Genomic DNA, 17,818 nt, shown 5'->3' on the forward strand with positions numbered 1-17,818 from the left:
ACTCCATCCTAAGGGAGGTCAATCCTGAGTGTTCATTGGAAGGACTGATGCTGAATCTGAAACTCCAATACTTCGGCCACCTGATGCAAAGAGCTGACTCATCTGTAAAGACCCTGATGCTGGGAAAGATTGAAGGCGGGAGGGGAAGGGGACAACAGAGGATGAGATTGTTGGATGGCATCACCAACTCAATGGACATGAATGTGGGTAAACTCTGGGAGTTGGTGATGGACAGGGAGGCCTGGCATGCTGCTGTCCATGAGGTTGCGAAGAGTCAGACACGACTGAGCGACTGAACTGAACTGAACTGAAAGCAGATGAAGCCATAAAGGACACACGCACTTGTGTCAGCTACATGCATCTCATGTGCCACCACTTTCCTGCCTATACTCAAAAGCCTGAACATGCTAACAAAAAGGATGTTTCTCTTCTAAAAATCATAGGGCCTCTTCCCTTGAAGTATGCAAATTTGCTGACTCCAGGCCTAGGCATTATTTCTCAGACTTTTTTACTGACCCACTACTGAGAACACAGGAGAGTTAGCATCTGCCTCTGGGTATGTGGACACATACCCTAGTAATCCGCTACAGAATACAAGATTTTGTCCAAACCTTTCCATTTACCTTTAAATTTGTATGATTTATACAAATACTCTTATACACTCATTTCTGGCCTTTTTTTTTTTTTTGTCAAAACAATGTGTTAAATTGCCTTCGAGTTACATGCCTAAATTTTCACCTATGAATATGTAAAGAAAATGTACAATCAGAAAAATGTCCAATATCCTAATAAAATGGAAATAAATAACAAAAAGCCACCCATAAAATGGACGATATTGTAAGCCATACGCAAGAGCAATATCAAGAGCCGTACACATAACTGTAAAATACTCTTTTTTCCATCTTCCTTCCCACATCTCCACTACTACATCTGAGCTAGTGAAGAGCATATTCTAAAAATATCATTGAATGCAGCAAGTGGTCAGAAGGCTTAGTCAGGAAGCTTATTTATAGAAATGCTTGGCACAGGTTTGAACGAGTTTTAGCACTGGGTCTTATCTAATTCTTGCCTCACGTGGTCACCATTTCATTTCCCCTGTATCTCTTTTGAAAGGTGGTTAAAAGGTTTGACTTCATGTGCCAACATGGATTGATTGGAGGCAACAGTCTGAAACACTGTGTGAACCTGTCTGGCATGGTCAATTCTCAGTCTGCCACGGGAGGAGGCGAGGCAGGTGCTGGTCCAAATGATAGATACATGCCATCCCTACTTCTCTCAGCCTAATGAATAATGGAAACAGTGTCTGAACCTGGGAGGTCCTGCTTGATGATGAGCACCTGTCTAGACCAAGTTCTCTGGACCCCACAGCATCTATCATGGGGGTCCTTTTAGCCAGAGCCATGTCAGCACCCTAACTTGTCAAGGGCTGTGGCCAATATAGGTGTTCAGTTCAGTTCAGCAACTCAGTCGTGTTTGACCCTTTGTGACCCCATGGACCACAGCACACCGGGCCTCCCTATCCATCACCAACTCCTGGAGTTTGCCCAAACTCATCTCCATTGAGTTGGTGATGCCATCCAACCATCTCATCCACTGTTGTCCCCTTCTCCTCCCACCCTCAATCTTTCCCAGCATCAGAGTCTTTTCCAATGAGTCAACTCTTCACATGAGATGGCCAAAGTATTGAAGTTTCAGCTCCAACATCAGTCCTTCCAATGAACACCCAGGACTGATCTCCTTTAGGCTGGACTGGTTGGATCTCCTTGCAGTCCAAGGGACTCTCAAGAGTCTTCTCTAACACCACAGTTCAGAAGCATCAATTCTTTGGTAATCAGGTTTCTTTATAGTCCAACTCTCACATCCCCACACATGACTACTGGAAAAACCACAGCCTTGACTAGGTGGACCGTTGTTGACAAAGGAATGTCTCTGCTTTTTAATGTGCTGTCTAGATTGGTCATAACTATCCATCCAAGGAGTAAGAGTCTTTTAATTTCATGGCTGCAATCACCATCTGCAGTGATCTTGGGGCCAAAAAATATAAAGTCTGACACTGTTTCCACTGTTTCCCCATCTATTTGCTGTGAAGTGATGGGACCAGATGCCATGACCTTAGTTTTCTGAATGTAGAGCTTTAAGCCAACTTTTTCACTCTCCTCTTTTACTTTCATCAAGAGGCTCTTTGGGTCTTCTTCACTTTCTGCCATAAGGGTGGTGTCATCTGCATATCTGAGGTTATTGATATTTCTCCCAGCAATCTTGATTCCAGCTTCTGCTTCCTCCAGCCCAGCATTTCTCATGATGTACTCTGCATTAAATTAAATAAGCAGGGTGACAGTATACAGCCTTGATGTACTCCTTTTCCTATTTGGAACCAGTCTGTTGTTCCATGTCCAGTTCGAACTGTTGCTTCCTGACCTGCATACAGGTTTCTCAAGAGGCAGGTCAGGTGATCTGGTATTCCCATCTGTTGAAGAATTTTCCACAGTTTATTATGATCCACACAGTCAAAGGCTTTGGCATAGTCAATAAAGCAGAAATATATGTTTTTCTGGAACTCTCTTGCTTTTTCCATGATCCAGCAGATGTTGGCAATTTGATCTCTGGTTCCTCTGCCTTTTCTAAAACAAGCTTGAACATCTGGCAGTTTACGGTTCACTTATTGCTGAAGCCTGGCTTGGAGAATTTTGAGCATTACTTTACTAGCGTGTTAGATGAGTGCAATTCTGCAGTAGTTTGAGCATTCTTTGGCATTGCTTTTCTTTGGGGTTGAAATGAAAACTGACCTTTTCCAGTCCTATGGCCACTTCTGAGTTTTCCAAATTTGTTGGCATATTGAGTGTGGCACTTTCACAGCATCATCTTTCAGGATTTGAAACAGCTCAACTGGAATTCCATCACCCCCACTAGCTTTGTTCCTAGTGAGGCTTCCTATTGCCCATTTGACTTCACATTCCTGGATGTCTGGCTCTAGGTGAGTGATCACACCATCGTGATTATCTGGGTCCTGAAAATCTTTTTTGTATAGTTCTTCTGTGTATTCTTGCCACCTCTTCTTAATATCTTCTGCTTCTGCTAGGTCCATGCCATTTCTGTCCTTTATCGAGCCCATCTTTGCATGAAATGTTCCCTTGGTATCTCTAATTTTCTTGACGCGATCTCCAGTCTTTCCCTTCCTGTTGTTTTCCTCTATTTATTTGCATTGATCACTGAGGAAGGCTTTCTTATCTCTCCTTGCTATTCTTTGGAACTCTGCATTCAAATGGGTATAACTTTCATTTTCTCCTTTGCTTTTTGCTTCTCTTCTTTTCACAGCTATTTGTAAGACCTCCTCAGACTGCCTTACAAATAGCTTTTTTACATTTCTTTTTCTTGGGGATGGTCTTTATCTCTGTCTCCTGTACAATGTCACAAACCTCCGTCCATAGTTCATCAGGCACTCTGTCTATCATATCTAGTCCCTTAAATCTATTTCTCATTCCCACTGTATAATCATAAGGGATTTGATTTAGGTCATACCTGAATGGTCTAGTGGTTTTCCCCACTTTCTTCAATTTGAGTCTGAATTTGGCAAATAGGAGTTCATGATCTGAGCCACAGTCAACTCCCGGTCTTGTTTTTGCTGACAGTATAGAGCTTCTCCATCTTTTGCTGCAAAGAACATAATCAATCTGATTTCAGTGTTGGCCATCTAATCATGTCCATTGGTAGGATCTTCTCTTGTGTTGTTGGAAGAGGGTGTTTTCTGTGACCAGTAAGTTCTCTTGGTAAAACTCTGTTAGCCTTTGCCCTGCTTCATTCTGTACTCCAAGGCCAAATTTGCCTGTTACTCCAGGTGTTTCTTGACTTCCTACTTTTCCATTCCAGTGCCCTATAATAAAAAGGACATCTTTTTTTGGGTGTTAGTTCTAAAAGGTCTTGTAGGTCTTCATGGAACCGTTCAACTTCTAACACCCATAAGTCCATGTTCTAATTAATAGAAGTACCATATCTGTCCTATCACAGCCACATGATTTCAACTTCTCTTAGACATCTCCCCTCTGCTCCTGTTTGCCAAAGTGCCATTCAAATATACTTCCATTGATCATTTAGTGTCTTAGTGTTAGAGGAATCATCCAGAGGCTTCAGCTTTCAGAATTCAGAATCCTGTCCACCCCTTGGGATATTGCTTCGATATTACAAAAACACATTCTTCTAGACTCTTTCACTCCCCGTCTATGGCGCATAATCACACTGCTTTGTGTTTAAGGTTCCTCAGTCAGTTCTTATTTTTTTCTGGAATGAATTAAATCACTGACAATTTGTAATGTCTCCCTTCTCCTTAGATCAGAGGAAGACAAATGACTTAGCAATCAGTTTATAAGCAAAAATAAACAGAACAAAACACCCCAGTGATATCTGTTTTTTAAAATTGACTTAACATAGTTGATGTCTACCTAGCAGGCGGGTGTTCTTTTTATATCCCTATTTTTCAAATAGGAAAACTGAGTTGTAGAAATGACTTTTTAGCTGATGAGCACTGAAGCCAAGATGTGGTCTCTTTGTTTCTTGACACCAAATCCAGGGATCTTTCAATGGGTGATGCTCTCTGTCCCTTTAGCCATACAGACTACTCTCAGATTTCAATCCCTGTCTTTCTAGCTGCTCTCCATTCTCGGGGTGAACTTCATGCTTTTGTAAATGGTTAATGATGGGTGAATGTTTGGCCAACCAATAAACCAATAACTGCATTCCTCAAACATATTTCAATTGTATAATCATTTTAAATAATATATTTTTCATACCTACTTGCCTAGAATCATATCTCAATTGAAATTCCACCTCACAAGACTGCAAAAAGTAGGATAGATGTGTATGATAAAAAGAAGAAGAAAGTGACAGCATTAGTTGCTCAGTCGTGTCCAACTCTTTGCAGCCCCATGGACTGCCAGGCTCCTCTCTCCCTGGGATTCTACAGGCAAGAATACTGGAATGGGTAGCCATTTTCTTCTCTAGGGGAACTTCCTAACTCAAGAATTGAACCCAGGTCTCCCACAATGCAGGCAGATTCTTTGCCATCTCAGCCACCAGGGAAGCCTATAGGTGTATATAAAACTATCTGAAGATCAGGAAGCTTGGGACTTCCTTGACTCTCCAGTGGTTAAGACTCTGTTTTCCAAGATAGGAGGTACATGCCCAATCCCTGGCTCTAGTTGGAGAATTAAGATCCTACATGTTGCACAATGCTGCTGGGAAAAAAAAAAAAAAATAGAAAAAAAGATCAGGAGGCTCTCATGCTGCTGAAAAATTGATCAAAGCCCAAATTGGTTGTGATGCAAGGACTAGAATCCAGGTCTCCTGACTGTCAATTCTGTTATCTTTCTACACAATACCACTTAACTCAAATATAAGTGTGTATCCATGTGTGTGTATATGTGTATAAAAGTTCTACTTCTTTATCTGTCAATAGACTACCTGTTTGAATCTTAGCAAGTTACTGGATCTCTTTGGATCCTGCTTTCTTCATTTGTTGACATAAGATGTTGTATTTGATGGCATACTTTTAGAATTATGGGATTTTAATGCTGGAAGAAACTTAGAGATCATCTAGTTATACTATTTAAGTGGCAGATAAGGAAAACTGATCTCTTCTAGCTCCAAATTAAATTCTGAGAATAACATATAGCTGTCTAACGAACCAGGTCTTCTGAATATGGCAGCCAGCCCATCATCCCCTTTCATCCCAGTTATCAAATGTGTGACTGTGATCCAGGCGTGTAATTTCTCTAGACTTCAGCTTCCTGATCTGTAAAATTGCAGGGGTTGGTCTTAGGTCCCTTTAAGATTTAAAACTTTGAGGACTAAGAAAGGGATCTTTGAAAACTGACATTTCTGCTGTCCCTTGGGACATGACTCAGAATGTCATGAAGTATAATACAACTCTAGAAATAAATTAGACAGCATCAAGAACAAAAGCATTCATCCTGAGGCCTCTAATCAGAGGCTTACTTTGCTCAATGAGTACCTGAATTTGAAAATTGATTGATGTCTTCTCTTTAAAATAATAGCCAGATACCCTTTGCTGTTGGCCCAAAGATAGGGAAAAGGAACCAATTAAGAGAGTGTCATTTCATAGCTAATTCCCCAAAGATTTAGATGCTACAAGTTAGAAAACCATCACTAGGTCCTTCTGCCTTAATAGCTATCACATTCTGACCAGTCTCATTATTTTTCAGTTGAGCATCAGAAATTTCTCAGTCTATTAAATATTATATTCCAAGTATCTGTTTACCCAGTTGATACAAATTGCCAATGGGACAGGAACTGTCTTCCACTTCCAGAGCAATTAGTGTATGAAAACTTATCAAAAGAAATCTGTCAAGTTTGAATAAGGATAAATATTGCATGTAAGTCCCTAAGGAAATCACACTGAATAGGATATATTTTTGCAGCATATAAGAGTTTATTTTGTTTTATTAACTTGGCTTTACTTTTTCAGAATGTGAAGAGCATTTCATGCAATCCAATGAATTAATGTTTTGCTCTGATAAAAATAGACTTTAGTTCTTAGGGGAAAATGGCATCATTTGGTGAGTCATATAACACTAACTCTTTACTTTCAAATTTCAAAAGTTACTGCTTCCAGGAGGGAGTAGTGGAAGGGGGAGCTTCCTTGGTGGCTCAGATTATAAAGAATCCACCTGCCAATGCAGGAGACTGGGGTTCAGTCCCCGGGTCAGGAAGATGCCCTGGAGAAGGAACTGGCAACCCACTCCAGTATTTCTTGCCTGGAGAATTCCATGGACAGAGGAGCCTGGAGGGCTACAGTCCATGCAGTCGCAGAGAGTTGGGCTCGAATGAGTGAATGGAAGGGGAATGTAGCTCGAAGGCCTAAGATACAGTGTGCTTTGCTAGTTTCTGACTCTCCAATCTCACCTTTTCTAGGCCTTAGAATTGTCGTATGTGTTGTTTGGTTGTTGGGTTTCTTAATTTATTAATTAATTTAATTTTTATTGGAGTATATTGTTGGTTTACAATGTTGTGTTAGTTTCTGCTGTACAGCAGACTGAATCAGCTATACATATACAGACATCCCCTCTTTTTTGGATTTCCTTCCCATTTAGGTCCCCGCAGAGCACTGAGTTCCCTGTGCTGTGCAGTTGGCTCTTATTAGTTATCTATTTTACACGTAGTAGAGTCTATATGTCAACCCCAATCTCCCACTTCATCCTACTCCCCCTTTCCGTCTTGGTGTCCGAATGGTTGTTCTCTATGTCTGTGTCTTTCTTTCTTCTTTATAAATAAGATCACCTATATCAATTTTTTCAGGGTTTTTTTTTTCAGATTCCAGGTATATGTATTAATATGCAATATTTCTAATTTTTCTTTCTGACTTACTTAAAGTCTGTAAGATGTCCATCAGCTGAGGAACAGATAAAGAAGTAATGGTATATATATACAATGGCATAGTACTCAGCCATAAAAAAGAATGAGATTAGTCATTTGTAGAGACATGGATGGTTGTTGGGTTTTTTTTTTTAAACAACATTTATGCTATGGTTAAAATCATGAAAACCTACAGGCATATAGGTTAGAATTGAAAATATATTCTAAATGATAGCTATCTTTCTGTTGAGGTATTAGAATTTCTAGGGAGTTTTAAGATTTTACAAATTTATTTTTTACCTTTTTAATGCCCATTTATCCCAGTCTATCAGCCCCCGCTGACAACTGCCAATCTGTTCTTCATACCCACAACTTGGTTTGTTGGTCTAATTTTTAGAGTCCACATATAAGTGAGATCATATGAGATTTGTATTTCTTTGTCTTACTTGTTTCACTCAGCATAATGCCCTCAAGGTCTATGCACATTATTCCAAATGGCAAGATTCAATTATTTATAGTGGCTGAATAATATTCCATTCTCTCTGTATGTGTATGTATTATATGTATTGTTATATTTATATATGATTTGTTTATCCTTTCATCCACCAATGGATGCTTAGGTTGTTTCTGTATCTTGGCTATTTTAAATGATCCTGCAGTGAACATGAGAATGCAGATATTTCTTCAAGTTACTGTTTTAGGTTTTTTCAGGTAAATACCCTGAAGTGGAATTGCTGGATGATATGGAAATTCCATTTTAACCTTCTGAAGAACTTCCATACTGTTTCCCTTAGTAGCTGTACTGATTTACATTCCAAGCAACAGTGCACGAGCTTTCCCTTTTCTCTATGTCCTCACCATTGCTTGTTATTTGCTGTCTTTTTGATAATAACCAGTCTGACAGGTGTGAGATAATATCTCATTGTGGTTTTGATTTGCATCCTCCTGATACTTAGTTATATTGATATATGTCTTCTTTGGAAAAATGTCCATTCAGATCTTCTGCCCACATTTTTTAATCAGCTTTTTTCTTTTTTTTTTTTAATGCTGATAAGCTGTAGGAGTTCATCATATTTTGAATATTAACACTATCTCTTATATATGATTTGCAAATATTCTCTTCTGTTCAGTAGGTTGCCTTTTCATTTTATTGATGGTTTCATTCACTGTGCAATTTTTCTGTTTATTTGTTTTTTTTTTAGTTTGATGTAGTCCCACCTGCTTATTTTAGTTTTTTGGTGTCAGATTCAAAAAATCATCTCCAAGATCCATGTCAGGGACCTTACTGCCCATTTTTTTTTTCTTATAGGAGTTTATGGTTTCAGATATTAATGCAAATCTTTCATCTATTTTGAGTTACTGTTTGTGTATAGTACCAGGTAGCCGTCCACTTTCATTCTTTTGCATGTGGCTTCATGTTCTTGGCACCTTTGCAGTAAGTTAACTGATCATACTTGTACAGGTTTATAGCTGGGTTCTTTATTCTGTTTCATTGATATATGTGCCTGTTTCTATGCTAATGCCAAACTGTTTTAATTACTGCAGCTTTGTAGTGTAGTTTGAAATTTTTGAGTGTGATACCTTCAGCTTTGTTCTTCTTTCATATCTTTAAAATGAAGAAAGAAGTGATCTTTTGGGTAATTTTTATCCTTACTACACATTTTTTCCTACTTTGATGTCTGCATTATCATTACATTATATTATTCATGCCCCTTCCTAATATTTATGGACAAATAAAATTACAATATTCCAGGTAATGCTATTTGCTGTGAAGAAAAATAGATAAATAAAAATTAATTAATATCATGTTTAGAAATTCTCCCCCTTCAAGGGTCTCAGCATTTAGCTCAACATGATCTCAACAGTGAACCAGCCGAGATCTTTGGTTGACCTTCACACTTTAGGACTAACAGTATTTTATGAATGTTGTATGTTGAACTGATGTTAATTAGGATCCTTAGTACAATCCATTTGATACTTGTGTTTGGAACTAAGGTTTGTTCCTTTATCTACAGCATTGAAAATGGTTACAGTATTATATTACTATTACAGTTTGGGAAACTTATTACAACTTTAATTCAACATTTTGTTGTTTTCTGTTGTTTAACGTAACTTAATGGCTTTCCTGAGAACAGAAGTAATAGAGCTAATAATTTTTATATTATATTTACTGTTTCTTGAGTTGAAATTGCATTAGTTCAGTGTTTCCCAACCTCTATTTTGTGATGTATCATAGATGTTTTAGAAAAAGAGTGTGTGGATGAAGGAGTTGGGAGGCACTTCTACATCAAGTAAGTTTGCATGACTTAAGTAGTCTCTAAGAAATTTGAGGCACATTGGCATGTTAAAAGTCTCTTGCAGGTTCTGAAAGGAGAAATTTTAAAATCTATTCAACCTTATTTAATCCCATTATTCTCAAAGTCTTCTGGTCACATAAACTTCTTAAATTTGAGATAGGTAGGGGGTAGAGAACTTCTATTCTATTCTATTCTATTCTATTCTATTCCTGCAGAATATGTTTATGGTTGCCTGCATTTCCTGCTAAAGTAGTATAGTAACTCACAAAAGCAGTGAAGCCAAAATTCTTATAATCAAACAACATGATAATTGTTGTTTGATACTTTTACTTTAAAAAATGATTTTACTTTAAAAATGATTAACTTTCAGTGATTCAGTTGTCCTTATGACTCAGAGGACTTTCACGTAACTTGAACCTCACTACATGCCTATATCACACTTATGATTATCCCCATTTGCTGGATTAAGTTGAAACTAAGAGTGTTTAAATGGCTTTCTTTATAGAATACAGTTTTGAATTTTGGTCTTCTGGTCTTTTTTTTTTTTTAATTCCAATTAAAATAACAAAGTGAATGTCTTTTATCCTGGTATCCATGGTTCCTGCAACTTCCTAGTTGCCAAACTATGCATCTTCTACAAAATTCAGAAAGTTTTGTGGCACTAGCCAGTAGCAGTAGTTTTTAAAAATGTCTCCAGAAAAATATATATATATATATTTAGTTTATATATGTTATTATAACTCTCCTTGGAGAGATGGGTTGATTAATATTTTGCTGGTAAATTACTTTCTAACTTATACCTTGTGACTTTGGATATTTTAATTTATTCCTAAAACTCTCTTATAATTAATTACGGGATAGGCAATGTTCTCTTCACTGTTCATGTGAGAGTATTTTTGAGAGGCTTGGTGATTACTTGCTCTGCCTGAAACTGACATGCCAAATTGAGAGAGGAGTACATTGCACTGTGCTATTTGTTGAATCTCCTGTTTTTGTGGCAAAATTGCTACATTACACTGTATTTCTTCACAACCTATTAGAGGGGCCTTTCCTTCCCCCAAATTGGAGTTTCTTGAGAAAGTAACTAGCTTGCTGGGAAGAGCTTGCTTATTTACAGTGAGTATCCTCTTGACATCAGCATGGGATTACTTATAATTACATGCATATGCGTAAATAAAATGATTAGCTATTCTCATATAAACATAATTGTATCTCTCTAAAATAATGCATGCAGAAATGTTATAATCCAGCGATAAAGGGAAAGCAATCTACACGACCCCCTCCTTTGTATGTAAACAGTGGATCATTAAGATGGAATATGTTCCCTGTCACACATTCAGTTATTGAGGTCAATTACAACTGAGGACTCATTGAAGTATTAAACAACAAAGTGCCTTTTCCAATAATTAGCATTCTGTGTACAAAGCTGAAGTGACTTTTCTGCCATTTTCCAAGGACAATCCATGCATTTAGAATTTAGCCAAGGATCATATTGAAGAGCAGCACACAAGAACTCAGTCAACTAGTTTGGAAACCACAGGCTCCCTTTGCATCTAGTTGCTCCCCCTCCTGCCTAAAATAACTTGAGAAAATAAAACAGGGCATGTTGGCTAATCAGTGCCCATGGCTGCTATATCACTTCTCCAGCTTTGAACAAATCTGAAGACCACACTTTAAAGAGAGGAATCATGAAATGCCTGGAGCTAAATAAGTTTGATTTCCTCAGAGCACAATAGTTCACTGCAGCAAATCATTTAAACTCGCTGTCACTTAGGTTTCTTTTCTGAAATTGAAAGCATGGGTTAATGTGCTCATCCACAAAACACTCACCTAATTCTCCAGAAAAATGAGAATTTTCAAAGGAACATTTTCAAGTATGACTGCCTATTACATTCCTCCCATTAGTGGATAAGTATTTGTGAAAAGCTTGCTCTTTGATGGCTACTTTATACGGATATAATAGTTTTTTCAGCTAATTTTTTTAACACATTATTGATCAGGGGATTGTTTCAGACTAATGCCTATGGCTGTAATACATTTCTAGTCAATAATGTGTTAAAAATGCAGATTTGCATTTATGGGACCAGCCCACTAATCATTGTATTATATTTAATGAGTATTTGCTACAATATTAAATCACCATCTCACTAAAATAATGGGGAAAGAGTTCAACATCACAAGTGAAAAAGGAGTAAGAATATGCATCGATAGTAAGAGGCACTGGGAAAAGACTGGGCTGAGAATCAGGAATTATTCTGTCTCTAGCTGTGGCTGAGTTTGGATTAGACAGTCTGATCCTCTGTGTCAGAATTTCTCAGTTAATGGAAAAATATAAACAATACTGGAAACCATAAAGTGCTGTGTAAGTATGTTGCACCATGATATACTATTATGATTATTGCATGTAAGATGAAAGGAGCGATATAAGTAGTTTCCAGGATATATCAAGATTGTGGACTCTGTGTATCTGTAGTTTGAGCTTTAGCTCTGTAACTATTATATGGTGCTTAGCCATGCTTAGTGAACTATAATGCTTATTCCCAAATTTAAAGAGATTGGACTTCTCCATCAGTGATCAATGTACCTTCTAGTTCTATAGCAATAAAGTCTTATTGACTGATGGTAGGAAGACTGATAAAATGCTTTAGGGGACTGTTATTACTTCCTGTTGATATTTAGCAGGCTGAAAAAGGATCATTGGGCAACAGTATGAATTTTTAACTTGACCAGTTCTTCCATGAATACAGTAAAGTTCTTATAAAAGACATGTTTATAATGATGATTCCTTTTGCTTTCAGAGCTCAGCTATGCCTGGATTTTCAATGAATACCCCTCCTATCAGGATAATCGCCGCTTCGTTTCTCAAGAGACTGGGAATCTATATATTGCCAAAGTAGAAAAATCAGATGTTGGAAATTATACTTGTGTGGTTACAAATACAGTGACAAACCAAAAAGTCCTGGGACCACCCACACCACTGATATTGAGAAACGATGGTGAGTTTTCTGAGGGATTTCAGAATTCTGTTTTTTTTGTGCTCATAGGTTGAGTTTGGGAAGTTATGTTATTGGCACATGAAGCTTGACTATCTTGATTACATCTAAGAAAAATTGAATGCTTTTACATTCACTACCTATATTTTCTACACTTGTGTAAGAAATAAACCCATGAATCCATTTTGCAAGACTTACTAGAAATATAATTTCTAATTTCATCCTCAGTGCAATGTGAGTCTGGTTCTTCACACTTAAATTGTGTACACAGACAAAATGAAGTAGAAGGCTGATCAATTAGCTTATCAGTCAGCTCTATGTAATTTAGTTTTCAGTGTCCAAAAGGAAGTTTTAAGTTATCCAAGTAATTTCTGGGGTGTGTGGTATTGAAGACATAATTCCAACCACACTGAAATGCAGAAATGTCAAGTCTTACTGGAGGTGGTTTTATGTTCCCACATTTTTGTGAGAATATGTCAAGAAAGTAGATGAATTTCACCTTACTTACTCAGACGGATGACATGACAGTGTATGGTGATTCATCATGTCCTTTTTGAAGACAGTCTTACCAATCTGTATGCCAGACTTTAATAACATCATGCCTTTCCGCATTGTGAGTCTTTTTATGTATTCTGTTCCCTCTCCTTGAAATACTCTTCATTCTCTTGGTTCTTTGACTAACTTACACTGATCCTTCTAGCTTCTTCAAATATACTGCTTTCTTCAGGAGATCATCTCTGTCTCACCGGCTCCACCCAGCTGTGCTCTGTCGGGTGCCTTCTCAAATCAACTCTGCAGAGAAAGTATGAGCATCCTTAAAGCATAGGCCAAATTGTGGAATGTGGGAGCAAATAATACGGATTTCAGTCATTCAGTTACTTTTTCATGCATTTAATATACGTTTATTTAGCACTTGCTATGTGACAGCACTGCTCTGGGAGCCAGTGAACAAAAACCAAAAACTCCTACTCATGGCATTTAAGTTCTGCAAAGGATTTAGGTAAAAACAAACACATAAACCTAAACAAAATGCCAAATGCAGTTATTTTAGATAGTAATAAATAAAGGAGTATGCTGACACAGAGACTCTGTGGGGGCAGAATGAGTAATTTAGATAGGGTTGTCATGCAAAACCTTTCTGAGGGGGTGACATGAACTGATGCCCGAATGATAAGAAGTCGGTCCTGTGATAGTCAGAGGGAGGAGCATTCCAGACTGAGTTAGCATCATGTGCAAAGGCCCTGAGGCCTAGAAATAAAATTACTGGCATGTTCAGAAAGCAAAGAGAATATGAGCCTCATGGAGCATAATTACCAGTGAAGAGGGTGGTTTGAGTTGATGTTGGAGACTAGGTTTTATTTCAAATGCAGTGAGAAGCCAATAGAGGATTTTATATGACAGAGTTATGTATTAAAAAAAAAAAAAGATTGCTTAGCTATTGTGTGGCAAGTGGACTTTTAAAAAAGCAAGAGTCAAAACTGGAAGTCCACTTAAAGACTGTTGCTGTAATTCAGTCAGTCACTGATGGCAGCTTGAATTAGTGGGTGGCTGTAGAGAGAAGAGAAGGTTGTGGATACAGGACATCATTTGCAGGTAGAGCTGCCAGGACTTGCTAACACCTGGGCTATGGGAGGTGGTGGAAGAGAAAATCAAGGATGACACATGGGTTTCTAGCATGGCAGCTGGGTGGATGGAAATGCCATTTACTGAAATGGTTTTACTGAATGGGTTTCCAAGGGTGCAATTTTGAATTACTTTAGTCTTTATTATGAAGCATGACTTCTCCCCTGGCAAAAGAAAGAATTGATTATTTGGTGCTTCTTAGTCTCTCTACCATAATATTCCATCTGTCTATCACAATATGCATCTGGTCTATTCATATTACTTGTCACCCAATGCCATGTGATCAAACTCACACCACAGCTTTCATCTGGTTTGGTATAAGGGCCCAGCACAGTGCTTGCCACATGGCAAATGTTAAATGGATATGTTGCATTAAGCTGAGTTATATTAAATAAAACTGAAAAATCTCATCATTTTAACAAGAAACATAGGCAAAGGATCTATTCTTTCAGAAGCTATCAGTGCTGTCTCTCTGGACCTAAGGATAAAAATTCTGTTTCAACATATATGTTTCAGGGACATTTTTTACAAAATTATTTAAAAATACAGCCCCTCTGGCCTTTGCCCATAATACACTTATGCCAAAATGTCTGTTCCGTCTGTTCAGTTTAGTTGGTATGTCAAGGAGACAATATAATCGAATATTGACTCTGATGCACTAAGACACAGCCCAGGAGAAACATCACCCAGAGCAGCTGCTTCAGAAAGAAGGAACAGACGTTCAGGAACACAGGAAGTCCTCAGCCTGGCCGAAAACTGCCTTCTGCTTATCTTTTGGATTTATCTCGACTTGCCTAGTATATCTTCATGAGATGACAAATGTTTTTTATGAGAATATTTTATCACAAAATTAACAAGCTAAGGATCTCATTCTTCAGCAATTAATGCCCATTCATTCCTAGTTTCTGTGAGAGTTGTTGGTGAAAATTCATAATATATCTTTCCCATTTAGGCAGCAGTACATAAAATGGATACTCAAATTGCATTACTAGGCTCAAAATAGATTATTTTATTACCTCTTTTGTGGAGGTAAGAGAAAAGGGGAAATACAAATCAAGAAAAGATTACAAAATAAAGATGACATTCTTGTGAAAATGTATGCTGTGAGAGTAAAATCAATGAAATTATCATTCTGTGCAATCTGGTAGTGAGTGTATTTTAGACTAGTAACCACAAGGTAAGTATGGAGTTTGCACAAGCATCTTGGTAATTGAAGTTCACTCAGAATTTCATATCCTCCTTCTGTCTCTGAAATATGAATAAGCAAGGCAAGGGAGCTTGCTGCCTGCACTGCACTAATTGACATGGCTGACCATTTCCCTGATGAAGTGCAGATGTAGACAAATGTAGCTTAAAGAACTAGATATCCTCAATACTCAGGTTATTATTTTTTTTTTTCTAGAGTTTTAGCTGAGCAATCTAGACTGGGATTGTTTCCAGCCCTAAAGATTACAGTGAGTTAGAAAAAAGGAGACAACTCCTGTCGACCCACGTTCCAGTTGGAAATCAAGGGCGATGTGTCCCATGTTGATCCCAGTAACCCTCTTTAAGTCCTAACCCCTAATACACTGAGGTTCTGCAAGGGTTTTGTACTTGCTGTTCCTTTTTCCTCAACTCTTCTCATGTCTCACGCCTTCCCACATCTCAGATCAATGACTGAAATGTAGAGCTGGAATCCAGCCTGAGTGGAATCCAGCCCCATCATTTATCAGGGATGTGACCTTGAACATCAGTTGAACAACCTCACTGTGCTGTGTCGTCATCAGTCAAATGAGGGTAGCAGTACCTACCTCAGAGCTCACTCTGTGTGTGAAATTATGTGTAAAGTGCTTTGAACAGTGACAAAACAGCAGTACGGTGTCAAGAACTTCCCTAAGATATGCTCCACAAATTATACGTTTAAAAAAACAGATTATACAGCGTAAGTGGATAGCATTATCCTTGTTTTAAAAATGTTTGTGGATAATGATAGAGAAAACGGAAATCCAGCTCTCCATAGTGCTAACAGTCATAAACTTTAGACCAGTCAACTTTTAGTAGTCAAATTTCAGTTCTTAATTTTTTTCTTTTTGCTTCTCTGTGCTTTCTCATTTTTCTGCAATGATTAGAAACTTTTCAAAAGTTTTGTTTGTTTGTTTGTTTTTAATGTTTGGTAAAAGGGATAACTACAGTTCATTGGACCTAAAAGGCACTTCGAGATCCCCCAACTTATTATTCCAGAAAGAAGGAAACTAAGGATGAGAGAAACAAGTCAAAACAGCAGTGGGATCAAATTCTTGGCCCCCAGTCACCATACTATTTAATTGAGGTTCAGAAAAGCTTTTTGGGTCTCTAGATTCACCTATTTATGTTATGATTTTGGAAATTTTTATTTTGGGAATTCTAAATAACTGTATGTTATGTGTAGTGTTCATCTCCAGAAAGTAGTATAAACCTGAGAGCTAGACAAATGTGAGAGAATTTTATGCCAGAGTTTTTATTTATTTATCTAGGTATTTTAAAATTTGCTTGAAACAACAATATAACCTATCATACGGGAGAGGGCACCTGTTGCTTGGATCCCGTGAAAGAAAAATATTTCACTGAGAAAAATAGATCATAATTATTTTTACCAGAGATATTAAACTAGTCCATGGATCAATATTAGCCTAATTGCTAGTTATTAATGACCATGAATTTGCTCTATCATGTGCTTCCTACACAGATTTCAAAGAATTGTACCTCTTATTTCCATAAACAGAGGTAATGGGCTACCCATACCAAAGCAGTGTAACTATGAAAGAAATCATAGATTTATATCATAATCATAATAGCTACTTTTTTCTGTCTTGAGTCATTACCCCTAACTTGCTCTAAAATGGCTAAAGATGGGGAAAAAAAAAAAAAACTAGCAGAGATTAGGACAGTCTTGGGAAAATGAGATCATGTCTGCGAGGTTGTTTATGTACTTTATATGCACAGGTACATAACTGAGCATGAAAAATTACTGTATGTTCCTTGCCTTTTTTCTGTGTTTCCCTTGAGACTAGCTAGGGACTGGTTTGGCAGTTCCTTAGTTTGCTTATTAGAACCAAGGCAAATGTTGAACAGTTTACACCCAGTGTGTATCTGATGGATCCTTGCTATGCACATTGATTGTTGAATGTTTTTGAATATTATCCCTAATTAAAACTCTCAATAGAAGAGCTGCTAGGGAATAGGAAACACTGGATTTTTCCTATCTTAGAATTTCAAGGTCACTCTCTGTGTCTCTTTCTTTCCCTTCTCCTTTTCCATATTTATATACATTCATAAACTTATACATGTAGAGTATGTGTGTATAAATATACATGTGTTTATATACACAAAATATATTGTCTTTTGAAGTTAAAATTTAAACCACTTTTTGAATGTTATTATACTTCACTGTAAATTTAAATTATTAAAAATTGGTGTTTTCAATATAATCAAAATAGCTGACCATTTTTTCCCAAGCCCTGACCCATTTCCCCAAGCTTTATTTTAATTAGCCATGAAAACTTTGCATTCAAAGCAAAGTTT

The 17,818-nt window shown here is 37.5% G+C and overlaps 1 protein-coding gene across 2 annotated transcripts in view; it reads left to right on the plus strand.

Annotated features, from left to right (window-relative positions):
- Nucleotides 1-17,818, plus strand: part of CNTN4 (contactin 4) — a 1,027,325-nt gene that overhangs the window by 797,579 nt on the left and 211,928 nt on the right. For both annotated transcript variants that reach the window (XM_040245968.1, XM_040245967.1), the window contains one exon: nucleotides 12,461-12,658. In XM_040245968.1, the coding sequence (XP_040101902.1) occupies nucleotides 12,461-12,658 (198 nt within the window). The remainder of the gene's footprint in view (nucleotides 1-12,460; nucleotides 12,659-17,818) is intronic.

This window comes from Oryx dammah, unplaced genomic scaffold, assembly GCF_014754425.2.
Source record: "Oryx dammah isolate SB20612 unplaced genomic scaffold, SCBI_Odam_1.1 HiC_scaffold_9, whole genome shotgun sequence".
Taxonomy (NCBI): domain Eukaryota; kingdom Metazoa; phylum Chordata; class Mammalia; order Artiodactyla; family Bovidae; genus Oryx; species Oryx dammah.